Source organism: Chiloscyllium plagiosum, chromosome 5 (genome assembly GCF_004010195.1).
Source record: "Chiloscyllium plagiosum isolate BGI_BamShark_2017 chromosome 5, ASM401019v2, whole genome shotgun sequence".
NCBI lineage: Eukaryota > Metazoa > Chordata > Chondrichthyes > Orectolobiformes > Hemiscylliidae > Chiloscyllium > Chiloscyllium plagiosum.
Window position 1 is genome coordinate 57,038,955 of NC_057714.1, and position 14,199 is coordinate 57,053,153.

At 40.9% G+C, this 14,199-nt stretch overlaps 1 protein-coding gene across 1 annotated transcript in view; it reads left to right on the forward strand.

The window, feature by feature from the left end:
• pdia4 (protein disulfide isomerase family A, member 4) overlaps nucleotides 1-14,199 on the forward strand; it is a 40,378-nt gene that overhangs the window by 6,115 nt on the left and 20,064 nt on the right. The window contains exon 2 of the mRNA XM_043690136.1: nucleotides 12,416-12,587. Within this exon, the coding sequence (XP_043546071.1) occupies nucleotides 12,416-12,587 (172 nt within the window). The remainder of the gene's footprint in view (nucleotides 1-12,415; nucleotides 12,588-14,199) is intronic.

The window sequence follows — 14,199 nt, forward strand, 5'->3', positions numbered from 1 at the left end:
ATGTTACCATACATCAAGAACATTTTTGAACTGACAGCCAGACTACTACGACCACTAGGACTCCTAACAGCACACAAACCAACAACAACTCAGCAGGACAAAGGACCCGATACCCAACATGAGGAAAACCAACATAGTATACAAAATCCCATGCAAGGACTGTACAAAACACTACATAGGACAAACAGGAAGACAGCTAACGATCCGTATCCATGAACACCAACTAGCCACGAAAAGACACGACCCGCTATCCTTAGTAGCCATGCGGATGCCAAGCAACATGAGTTTGACTGGGACAACACTACTATTATAGGACAAGCCAAACACCGAACAGCCAGGGAATTCCTAGAGGCATGGTACTCATCCACAGATTCTATCAACAAACACATCAACCTGGACCCAATATACCAGCCACTGCAGCGGACAGCTGGAACTGACAACTGGAAGCGGCAGAGACAAACCACTATAAATGCGGGAGGAAACATCACAGAAGCGCTTCACAGGAGGCTCCCAAGCACTGAGGATGTCACCTAGACAGGGTATGAGACGTCTGCAACACAAATTCCCAGCTCGGTGAACAGAACCACCACAACGAGCATCCGAGCTACAAATCTTCTCTCTCAAACGTTGAACATCAATATATACGTTCTCAATACTCATTCAGTGAAGAATACAGGAGAGGGGATGCCAATGCAACACTAAGTGTACCTAAAACATGAGGGGTCAACCCAGTGATGCTGCATCTCAGGATTACATACATTTCCATACAATGCATGCAATATGCAATTGACCAAGCTATGTAATTGCAAAACCAATATTCTCTAATCTTGCCACATTCAGCCTTGAATGTTGGTGGGCAGCTAACAGATTAGACATATTGAAATACCTCCACTTTCAACAACGAGACAGATAAGTTGCTGCAAAAGACGAGTCCAAATCATTTGTATCCATCTTCAGCCAGAAGTGGCTCATAGATGATCAACCTGTTATGGTGAAAGGAAAGGCTGGTAGGTATAGGTAATGCTGGATGACTAAAGAAATTGAGGGTTTGGTTAAGGAAAAAGAAGGAAGCATATGTCAGGTATCGCCAGGATAGATTGAGTGAATCCTTAAGAGTATAAAGGCCGTGGGAGTATACTTTTGAGAGAAATCAGGAGGGTAAAAAGGGGACATGAGAGGACATGAGATAGCTTTGGCAAATAGAATTAAGGAGAATCCAAAGAGTTTTTAATAAATACATTATGGACAAAAGGATAACTAGGGAGAAAATAGGGCCCCTCAAAGATCAGCAAAGTGGCCTTTGTGTGGAGCCATAGGAGATGGAGATACTAAATGCACATTTTGCATCAGTATTTAATGTGGAAAAGGATATAGAAGATACAGAATGTAGAGAAATAGATGGTGACATCTTGAAAAATGTCCATATTACAGAGGAGGAAGTGCTGGATGGCTTGAAATGCATAAAGGTGGATAAATCCCCAGGACCTGATTAGGTGTGACCTAGAACTGTGTGGGAAGCTAGAGAAGTGATTGCTGGGCCTCTTGCTGAGATAGTTGTATCATCAATAGTCACAGGTGGGGTGCCAGAAGACTGGAGGTTGGCGAATGTGGTGCCACTGTTTAATAAGGGCGGTAAGGACAAGCTAAGCGACTATAGACCAGTGAGCCTGATGTCGATGGTTGGCAAGTTGTTGGAGGAAATCCTGAGGAACAGGATGTGCATGTCTTTGGAAAGGCAAGGACTGATTAGGGATAGTCAGCATGGCTTTTTGCGTGGGAAATCATGTCTCACACACTTGATTGAGTTTTTTGAAGAAGCAACAAAGAGAATTGATGAGGGCAGAGCGGTAGATGTTATCTATACGTTCTTCAGTAAGGCATTTGACAAAGTTCCCCACAGTAGAATCTTTAAATCTTGTGGAATACAGGGAGAACTAGCCTATTGGATATAGAACTGGCTCAAAGGTAGAAGACAGAGGGTAGTGATGGAGGGTTGTTTTTCAGATTGGAGGCCTGTGACCAGTGGAGTGCCACAAGAATCCGTACTGGGTCCACTACTTTTCTTTTTATATAAATGATTTGGATGTGAGCACAAGAGGTATTGTTAGTAAGTTTGCAGATGACACCAAAATTGGAGGTGTAGTGAAGAAGGTTACCTCTGATCAAGATCCTGTTGTAATCAGATGAGCCAATGGGCTGAGAAGTGGCAGATAGCGTTTAATTAGATAAATGCGAGGTACTGCAATTTAGGAAAGCAAATCTTAACAGGACTTGTGTACTTAACGGTAAGGTCCTCGGAGTGTTGCTGAACAAAAATGACCTTGGATTGCAGGTTCATAACTCCTTGAAAGTGGAGTGCAGGTAGATAGGATAGTGAAGAAGGCATTTGGTATGCTTTCCTTTGGTCAGAGTATTGAGTATAGGAGTTGGGAGGCCATGTTGAACTGTACAGGACATCGGTTCGGCTACTGTTGGAATATTGCATGCAACTCTGGTCTCCTTCCTATTGGAAAGATGTTGTGAAACTTGAAAGGGTTCAAAAAAGATTTACAAGGATGCCTCCATGATTGGAGGATGTGAGCTATAGGGAGAGGCTGAATAGGCTGGGGACGTTTTACCTGGATTGTCGGAGGCTGAGGGGTGACCTTATAGAGGTTTACCAAATTGAGGGGCATGTGTAGGATAAATGGACAGTCTTTTCCCTTGGGTGGGGGAATCCAGAACTAGAGGGCATAGGTTTAGGATGAGAGGGGAAAGGTATAAAAGAGACCTAAGGGGCAACCTTTTCACGCAGAGGGTGGTACGTGTATGGAATGAACTGCCAGAGGAAGTGGTGGAGGCTGGTACAATTGCAACATTTAAAAGGCATCTGGATGGGTATATGAATAGGAAGGGTTTGGAGGGATATGGGCCAAGTCCTGGCAAGTGGGACTAGATTGGGTTGGGATATCTGGTCAGCGTGGACAGGTTGGACCGAAGGGGCTGTTTCCGTGCTACACTTCTCTATGATTCTATAACAGATGAAGTGGCAGACTCCTAAAGTCTCTAGATAGATGCTAGTTCTTTCATGTGATGTGGTGCCAGCTAATGCTTGACAGCGTTGACTACTGCACAGTCTGGAGATCTTGATAATGTTCCAGTAGACATTCTGGGACTTAGTATTTCAGAACTAGCTACACACAACCAAGTTTCTCCAATAAGGTTACAGCACTGCCATCTAGCTAACAATGTGGAAAAATTCGATAAGCATACCAGAGCAATCAAGCAGAACAAATTCAACCTTGGCACCCTTTTCATTCTACACTTGACAAGCAAACTAATCGAAGATGTCAACAGTGTTGTCAAGTAGCACCTACAAAAGAACAATCTGCTTGCTGATGCTCAGTTTGCGTTCCACAAGGGTGTACCAGTTCCTGACCTGTTTTTGCAGATTTGATGCAATCGTGGACAAAAGAGCTGAAATCTTGAAGTGAGTGTGACAGTCCTGGACATCAAGGCAGCAGTTGACAAAGTATGGTGTCAGAGCTCTTGTAAAACAGGATCAGTGTGAATCATAGGATTGTACCAATGGAGAGTTTTCTCTCAAGCATGAAAAGGGAGGTGATTGTGGTTGTTGGAGGGTAATAGCCTCTGCTCAAGAACATCTCTGCAGGCATTCCTCAGATTAGTGTCTGAGGTCCACACGTTTTCAACTGTTTCATCAATGACCTGTTTTCTCCATCATAAGGTCAGAAGTGGGAATGTTTTCCATCAGCAGCAAACAATGTTCAGCATCACCTTCACCTTCAACAACTCTGACCGAAGTTGCCAATGTGCACGTCCAGCAAAATTTGGGCAACATCTAGGCTTGGGCTGAAAAATGGCAGTACCATTTGTGAGACAATGATCATCTCCAACAATCTGACCATTATCCTTTTTGATGTTCAATAGTATTACCATTCAATAATTTACCCCACTGTCAATGGCTGGGTATTACCATTGATCAGAAGATGAGCTGGACCAGCTATATACACCATGGTGCCCACAAGAGCAGGTCACAGACTAAGAATTCTATAACTCCCCTCCTGTCTCCACAGTGCCTGATTACCATTTACAAGGCTCAAGTCTGGAGTATGATGTGATGCTCTGTGTCTGGATGAGTGCAGTTCCTATAACTCTTCTATATGGGCACCCCATCCAAAGCCTTCAGTATTTACTCCCCTCACTGCTGGTGTGCAATAGCAAAAGTATGTAACATCTACATGATTCACTACAAAAAATCTCCAAACTGCCTGCCACACTGCCATCTTCAGCCCACACCACATGGACTTGGAACTGTGCCATTTCTTTCCTGTCTCTGGGTCAACTCTGGAACTTTCTGACCAATATGGACTGCAGCATTTCAGTCTCCAGGGAGATTGGGAATGGGCAATAAAGCCAGTGATACCTCTGTCTCAAGTGAATAATTTTTACAAAACTTTGCCTCCAGTGCAGCCCTGTGGATGCCTGTAGATTTATTGACCTTTTGCAATAGACAAAAGTTATCACCAGTGCACAATCACTACCACTGAACTGCTCATTGTGATTAATGGCATTCAAAAATGTACAGAGACAGCAGCTATCTGCCAAAAGCTGAGCTAACTTTCTTTTAATGAATTTACAAGTTAATGTCTTTGCTAAATACCTTGCTAATGTTGATCTTTAAACATGCAACATCTGGAGAATATACCACTCAGTGGTAGTAATAGTATGTATTAACGCACGTTGGGTAGCAGACAGATATTGATTTGCATGTGGTTGTGGTATGTCACCTTACAGTCACTTGTGGTTGTTTGCTGTGGTTAAAAATAGCATTTGCCTATCATTAGTTGATGGCTGTAGTCAACCACCATTTTTTAAACTCCTGCAGTCCATGTGATGAAGATAATTCTTAGTGCTGTTAGGTCAAAATTCTGAACTCTTGACCCAGCAACAATGAAGAGATAACAATGTCAGTGATTTTTTTTTTCACTTCGTTCACATGCCCCTGCTGTTTCCTTCTGTGGTTGATTTCAGTAGGGTATGTAGAAATGAACTTTAGTGAGTTTTGGAGGTGAGTCTCTCCCTACAAGTATGCCAATTTTCTATTGTTCTTGGCCTGACTAACCCATAGAGTTTTCCTCTTGATTTCCATTGCGCTCAATTTTCACTGTCTGTCGTTATGAAGCCTGTAATGAACTACTTTGCCAGGGTGCATATTTTTCTTGTTTCTGACCAAGATGTTATAAGCATTTTTGTTTTTCATATTATCTGGTAGGTAAATTGGGGTAACGTGACCAGGGAAATATCTAATTCATAGAACACAAGTCTTCTGCACTGTCCGGTTGAGGGCAGGGTTGATGGTTTTAGTTTATACAGTGTGTTTTGTCATGTAGAGTAAAAGGATTATGTGGAACTCTAGATTTGTAATGGAGAGTTTGGGAGATAATAAATCATTCATTCAGCATTTTTGACTAAAGATTGTTTTCAACCTTGGCTTTTGCGAATGTCTGAGGATGGAAATATTCATGGAGCTACTCCTAATTAATTATTTAATTGTCCACTGCCATTCACTCCTACCAAAATATCACCAGGACTGGAAAGTGAACTAAGACCATAAAATGGAAAAAAGTAGCACACTCCACCATAGTCTGCTCTGCCATTCAATGAGATAATCACCTGAAAGTCTCACATTTTACTTTCCTACCGTATGTCTATAACTATTAATTCTCTTATTGACTTAAAATGTCTATCTCCGCCTTGAATATACTTAACTATCCAACTTGATAGCCCTCTATGATAAAGAATTACAGAAATAGCCTGCCTTCTGAGAAAGTCATCTTTCATATCCATCCTGAATGTGTGACCTTTTTTTTAATACCGGGATTGTGCCCTCTTAGTCCTAGATTCTCCCACAAGAGAAAACGTGTTCACATCTATCCTGTTAAGCCCCCCCAAGATTCTTGTATTCTTCAATGAAGTCACCTGTCATGCATTCGTTAAAATTCCAACAAGTACAGGCCTTCTCCTCAAAAGACACCCTCCATACTTGGTATCAGTCTAGTGAATATTCTGTGAACTGCCTCCAATGCCAGTGTATCTTTCCTTTAGGAGCTCAGCTGTTCCCAGTGTTACAACTGTGGTCTGACTAGTGCCTTCTATGAGACTATGTGTACATACATACATGGGTAGCAAAGCCTCCTTACTTTAATATTTGATTCTGTTTGAAATAAAGGCCAACATTCCATTTGTCTTCCCTATTACCTGCTGAACTTTGGATACTAGCTTTTTGTGGTTCATGGACAAGGTCTCCCAAATCCCTGTTATGTAGATTGATCGCTCTGTTCAGATCTTCCCAAGCTGTAAGAGTTAACTCTGAGATCACCACAAGACAAGATTTTTAGGAATACAAGCTTTGAACAGCAATGCTTTGTTCATTTTCTTTTTTAAAAAAAAAATCCAGCTCTGAGCTTCTCCAGCATCCCCTCTACTGCCCAGGAGTTAAACTGAGATGTGCTGAGCCATGAATCTAAAGATTATATGGTGGAATACTAATTTCCCAAAATGCATTCTGAATGCCCAGCTTTGAATTGCTCGATTTTGCTTTCCTTTCATTTTTCTGTCCTGTGAAAATGCCACGTTTGGATGCAGGCTGCTTTTGAAACCCCTCACTTCACTGACCATTCTACTCATGAACTTGTACAAGAATGGCCAAGAAGTATTATGTATCATAACAATGTGTTTCCTCTTCACCTCAGATTTTTGTCACTGCTGCAGCTTTCAGCACCTTACCAGGTATAGCAGGGTATGAAACCAATTGAGCCCCGATCCTTCAGTAGCTGTTTCATACTGGAAAATATGCAACTCAAAAACAAACTAATTTGTAGTTTTCCAACAATGTGTGTTTTCCCCAAAATTCTATGATGAAATACTATATTATACCAGCACTCATACCCACATTTAGATTTCTATTGAAATTACCTAAGTCTGTGATAAATGTACAGTGGCTTGTATAAACTTTGTGCTTTGTAATAGCCAAAGTTATTACACTGACAACAGTCAAATGTTCTGACTTGAATACTTTTTGAAACAGAAATAATTAAAAAGCACTGCTGCCTCAGTGTCAAGGACCCTAGTTTGATTCCCTCAAGCGACTGTTTGCGTGGGTTTCCATTGAATGCTCCCCACATTCCAAGAATGTGCAGGTTAGGTGGTTTAGCCTTGGGGAAATGCAGGTTTACAAGGGTAGGTTAGAGTGATTGGTATGGGTGTGATGCTGTTTGGAGGGTCAGTGTGGACTAAATGGGCTGAATGATTTGCTTCCATGCTGTTCCATGGTTCTATTAAGTATAGCAGTTGTGTCACGCAGCACAGGGTGTGCTCGGTAGCAACGTGTTTTTCATTTCTACAGGAGCTGGCTGATAGTGACTTCTGCCAAGATTGTCTTGGAAATAGGCATCTATCCCAGTTGATTTTGCCCTTTAAATAATCTCATCACTTTTTAAGCTGGATATGCCTAAATCTGAGGCATAACCTATAGGGTGCTACTGAGTTTAAAAACTGAAAGAACTATGGATGCTGTAAATCAAAAACAATAAGAAATTGCTGAAAAAGCTCAGCAGATTTGGCAGCATCTGTGGAGAGAAACCCATTAACATTTCAAATCAAGTGACCATTCCTCAGAACAACCCTGAGAAAGGATAACTTGACCTGAAATGTTAACTCTGATTTCTCTCCACAGATGCTGCCAGACCTGATGAGCTTTTCCAGCAATTTCTGTTCTTGTGCTACTGAGTTTTGTTTGGTAATGGATGTTGAAGTTGGTCAATATGGAGTCCGGTGTTTGCTCCCAGATACCCTTCACTTTGATGTTTATCATTGTCCTGGCAAATTTGTGGATGCTTTCTCAAATCAGATTTTTGCTGAAGATATGATGCTGAATGTATGTCAGAATGTATGGTGGAACATTAATGCGTTTGTGGAGTACTTCTCTTGGCATGGGTCCTCTTAATATTTGTGAGCAGGATTTTTCGGACAAACCAAATCAGATGTGCTTTCTATCATGTTTTTGTCCCTTGACTTTTCCTATGGCCTCTATCGTTATTTTCTTGGACACTATCAAGCTGCATGTTTGAGGGTGAGTGACTTGCTATAGCATTGAGCGCAGCCACATAATTCTGTATCTGAATTACATAGGTCAAAATGCATTATAACAGTAGGTTTCCTGAGCCAGATTTTGAAGTGGTCTGATCTTGAACCTTATTTTGGAGTTTTAAATTGAATTCAAACTTTCAGCTGCCACAGCAAAATTTGAATTTGTCTCTGCGTTTTATTGCCTGTGTAATAACAATTTCACTATGCCACCATATTTGTCTGTGGGTATCTGAAATAGGAAGACTTCCATTTGGAAATGGAAGTAGAAGTAACAGCTCCTACAACCTAGAGACCCTGCTGTACCATTCCATAAGACCTTGGATGATATGGTTGTAGCTTTGTCTCAGCTTTCCTGCCAGATAGTAATGTTTGATTTCCTTACATCAAAAGTCAGTTTCCCTGCTTTTATTTGATGTACAGAATTTCTAAATGACCCACTTGAAAAATAAATATCTATCTGAAATGGCAGATTCCTTTTTAATTTTAAACTGTTCCATAATTTTAGTTTAGATTCCCCTACCCATTAATTTTTTTTTCTTGCCGTAATCTAATGTAAAGTTCACCATGTTAGATCAATCTTATCAGGAAGACCGCTTTTACTATTAAAGGCTTATATCATTATGCATTGCCATGCATGTTACTGCTTCTAAAATGGGCAGTTGTTTGGTTCCAGGACACTGTCCTAAGGAGCTTTCCCAAATCCACAATGAACTTGTCTGCCAAGATTTTCTCTTGCATCGTTTTTTTATCTAATCTGTTTTGAAGATGAAAATAGTCCATGAATATTCCTGTAAAACCCAAACTGTTCAAACAGATTCCTGAAAGCAGCACTTTCATCCAATGATTTGAGGATTATGGGGACTAGAGTTTAGGCTGCAGTTGGGTCAACTATGATTTTATTGAATGACAGAGCAGACTCTGGATTGAATGGTCTACTGTGCTTTCAGATGTTCTCGCCACCCATTTGCACAACTAGTGTTTTTTTTTCTACATGTTTTGATCGTAGATTTGGCTACTCTCTGTATTTGGTCCCTTTTTAAGACCGTGAGATACAGTCAGTTCTTCTATTATGCAATGGTTGTGTTCATGTGCAACCCTGCATTGTAGAAAGAGTTTCAGAAACTGCTTTTTGTTGGCAGTATCTATCTCGCCCTCATGTATGTACATGCACTCTGCTCCCACAACTCTTTGTGGCAAGGAGTTCCAAAGGCACTCAACCCTGAGAAAAGAAATTGTTCCTCATCTCAGGCTTAACTTGGTGCCCCTTTAGTTTGAAACTCTGTTATCTGATCCTAGACTCTCCCAAGAGGGGAAGCATCTTTTTAATTCACTGATGGCATGTGGGTGTTATTGGCTGGCCAGCATTTATTGTCTATCTCTACTTGGCCTTGAAAGTGATGGTGAGCTGCCTTTTTGAACTGCTGCAGTTCATGTCCATTCAGCATTGTCAAACCCCTTAAGAGGCATAAAGATAAAAAGAACGGAAACAGGCCCTTCAGTCCAACTCCTATATGTTGACTGGATATCCTAAATTAATCTAGTCCCATTTGCCAGCACTTCGCCCGTATCCCTTTAAACCTTTCCTATTCATATCCCCAACCAGGTGCCTTTTACATGTTGTAATTGTACCAACCTCCTCCAATTCCTGTGGGAGCTCATTCCATACACACACCACCCTCTTTGTGGAAAAAGTTGCCCTTTAGGTCCTTTTTTAAAAATCTTTCCCCTCACCCTAAATCTACGGTCTCTAGTTCTGGACCCTGCCCCACCCCACCCCAGGAGACTCTACTTTCAAGGAGCTATGAACCTGCACTCCAAGGTCTTTGTTCAGCAACACTCCCTAGGACCTTACCGTGAAGTGTATAATTCCTGCCCTGATTTGCCTTTCCAAAATGCAGCACCTCACGCTTGTCTAAATTAAACTCCATCTGTCACTTCTCGGCCCATTGAACCATCTGATCAAAATCCTGATGTACTCTGAGGTAACCTTCTTCACTGTCCACTACACCTCCAATTTTGGTGTCATCTGTAAAGTTACTAACCATACCTCCTATGTCCATATCCAAACCATTCATATAAATGACGAAAAGCAGTGGACCCAGCACCAATCCTTGTGGCTCACTACTGGTCAGAGGCCTCCAGTCTGAAAAGCAACCCTCCACCACCACCACCCTGTCTTCTACCTTTGTGCCAATTCTGTGTCTAAATGGCTATTTCTCCCTGTATTCTGTGATCTAACCTTGCTAACCAATCTATCATGAGGAACCTTGCCAAAAGTCTTACTGAAGTCCATACAGATCATGTCCACTGCTTTGCCCTCATCAATCCTCTTTGTTACGACTTCAAGAAACTCAATCAAGTTTGAGATATGATTTGCCACACACAAAGCCATGTTGACTGTCCCTAATTTGTTCACGCCTAACCAAAAATATGTAAACCCTGTCTCTCAGGAATCCCTCCTACAACTTGCTCACCATCAATGTTAGGCTCATTTCTGTAGTTCCTAGCTATTCATTACTACCTTTCTGAAATAATGGTACCACGTTAGTCACAGGTAAGGTGCCGGAAGTTGGCTATCGATCCAAGTATCTCATCGATGGGCCCAACAATCACTTCCTTAGCTTCCCATGGAGTTTTAGGGTATGCCTGATCAGATCCTGGGAATTCATCCATCTTCATGCATTTGAAACATGCATGGTCTTAAATGAGAGAACCTCTCTCTTTCTAAATTCCAATGGGTAAAGTCCCAACCTGTTCAATCTTTGCTCATAAGACAATCCCTCCATACTGGAATCATCCTATTAACCTTCTCTTGACCACCTCCCAATATTTCCATTAAATAAGAAGCAGAACTGCACGCAGTACTCCTATGTAGTCTATCGGTATTTTGAACCGTTGCAGTGAGACTTCTCTACTCTTGGCCCTTTATTACAAAGGGATTGAAGTCTAACATTCCATTACCTTTCCCTTTTACCTGTGTGCTAGCTTTTGTTTTCACATACCCCCAAGTCCCTTTTGTGTTGCAGAATCTTTCTTTGTTCTGTCTGTGATTGATACCCACATGGGCCACAACTCAATCTTTTCCCTCCATTGCTGAGGAGTTGTCCTTTCAGGATTTGTGTTGTCAGCTGTTAAGAATGGTATTTCTGTACCAATCTAATCTGATTGCCACTACATTTCTTTACTCTCCCACTTGAGCGGCCCCAGCACCATGGTGCATAGCATAGTTTACTCCTATTCTTCCAGTCGCTGCTCTTGTCCACACCAACCTCTAGAATCTCAAACCTGTTGGACCATTGCAAGGGTGCGGTTTCAGCGTTGCTCCCTTTGGAATCCCTATATGTGCTCTTTTACAGTTAAACCACATTTAACCACAGACTAAATTTGAAGTCCTAACAGGGTGTGACTCCTTCCTGGAACAAATGTCCAGTTAACTATCTCCCCAGTATCTCTGGGCTTATGTTCTTCAGTTTTGGTGTCTCCAGCTCCATCTCTTGACCTACTTGTTTCTATAGAAACATAAAACAGTAGCTTGGCCTCTGTGTATTAAATCCATTAAGTTATTAAATATCCCAGCAAAATTACATGATCTCATATCAGACTCCACCTTGCAAGAAGCTCGACAGATATAGAATACTTATTCCACTAAATTGAGACAGTCGTTGTTTAAAAGCTTTCGTTGAATCTGCTCTAGTTCAGCATCCTGTTTGCTGTAATAAACTGTTGACTTGTCCTACCCGATTGATCATCAGATCCTGTTTCAAATTTATTACTCAGTAAGGTGGTTGAGGATTAGCAGTAATACAAAATGTTGAGATCTAAAAGCAGTTAGTAGTAAATTGATTTTATCAAGCAGTCACGTATGGATGTCAACACTCATCAGCATCTACTCTTATGGTGGAGTAACTAATTTTTCTTGAGCTAATTCTCCGTGGAGAATTCTCTTCTCATCACATGCGTACACGCGTATACACACACACATTCTGACATTGTGGAGATTGGGATAATGCAGTAAACTATTTGAAGTGTATAATTTTTCACTGGTTTCTGGTGAGTGCTGGTTCATAAGGTACCAATTAAAACAAAGCTTACTGTAGTTATAAAGGTCACTAAATATGACAGCATGTATTGTGTGTACATTTGAAAACAAATGTAGTTAATGACTAGCAATTATTATTTAAATGTTTGGATTAATAGTTTAGGAAAAAACAGGCATAACCTATTTAGTATCCTTGCAAGATTGATTTTATTTGACTGTTTCTAGAATCTGATGGAGATGGGGATGATGATAATGATGAGGAGGAGGAGGACGATGATGAAGAGGACGATGATGACTCTGTCAAGGAAGAAAATGGGGTTTGGATTTTGACAGATGCAAATTATGATTCCTTCATTGCAGGCAAGGAAGTTGTGCTAATCGAATTTCATGCCCCCTGGTAGGTAATACTCCAATGAAATTCATGATTATTGTTCTCAGAAATAATGTACCTTTTACTATGAAGTTAATTCAAAATTAGTCAACAGAACATTATTCAGCCCATCGTATTTGTGCCTCTCCTGACACAGATATTTTGTTGTTCCACATTCTCTGCTCCTTGCCTGTAGTACTGGTAAATGGTTTCTTTTGATCATTGCTATTGAATCTATTTTTCTGACAGTTTGTTCAATAGTTTTTTTAGTCCATAATCTTCCTCTTTCTCCTCTGTGATTTTAGAGTTAAAAGCCTTGTGGAAGCATATTGTGACAGAAGGGCAAGATCCAGTATTAAATATTTCTCCATACGTAGTATTCAGAAAAGATAAGAAAGGAAGAGGGGTTAAGAGCACTGCAGTACTGGCAAAAAAGATGTCCTGAGAGTTCAAGGGCAGAAATCAAATTGACTAGACCTAAAGAACAGAGGTTCAGTTACGTTGCTGGATATAGTCTATCCACCACCAACTGATGGGAAGGATGCCGAGGAGCAAATTTGCAGGAAGATTTAGATGCTAACATTTATCCAGTTGTAATTAGGAACTTATTAATTTTCCAAATACAGGCTGAGATATTGGTACTGAGGGGCAAATGTTCCTAGATTATTTTCAGGATCGTTTCCTCCAGCATTGTGTTCAGACCAACATGAGAGGATGCATTCTTAGACATGGCTCTTAGAAATGAGGTGTGTCAAGTGGATCAAGTTAGTTCAGGAACATTTTAGGACAAAAATCATTGTCATTCTAAACTCTATATACATTGGTCAATCTAGAGTAAGAAAAGTCCATTTAGAGTGCTGTTTCCAATGGGGCAAGAAAGGAACTGAGCAGTGTGTTTTGAAAGGAGAATTAGTACTGGTTAGGGACCAAAAAGGGGATTTTCAAATGGAGGCAAGGAGCATGGCTAAGCTATTAGATTTTAATATTTTTCATCTCTCTCTCACCAAGGAAGTAAATGCTTTCTAGGCCATCGTAACAGGAGGAAGCTGTCACTAGAGTTCAAAAGTGAAGTACCAAACTGTTGGTACTTAGGCCAAATGAAATGCATCTATGGGGGGGGAAAAAAAGGGAAATTGCAAGGCACTAACCATAATCTTTCCACTCTTCCGTATTGGAGAATTAAAAACATACCTTTATTCAATAAAGCTTGTAAAGATAAGCTCAGCAGTTGAATGGTCAGTTTAACTTCACTGGTGGGAAAGCTTCTGAAAATAGTTATCAGGATAGAACTGATTGTTGCATGAAAAAGAATGATTTGATTACAGCAAGTATAGATTTCTAACAGGGAAATCATGTTTAATTAACTTGGAGTTTTTTTGAAGAAGTAACGAGGATTGAGGGTAATTCTGTGTACATGGACTTTCAAAAAACCTTCAATACAGTGCTACATAACAGGATTGTGTGAAGTCTTATAGCTCAAGGAATGCAAGGGACAGTACCAACATGAGATACAAAATATACTGAGTGATAGGAAACAGTAATGGTTAGTCAAGTGGGTGGCGTGGTGGCACAGTGGGTGGGCGGCGCGGTGGCACAGTGGTTAGCACTGCTGCCTCACAGCGCCAGAGACCCGGGTTCA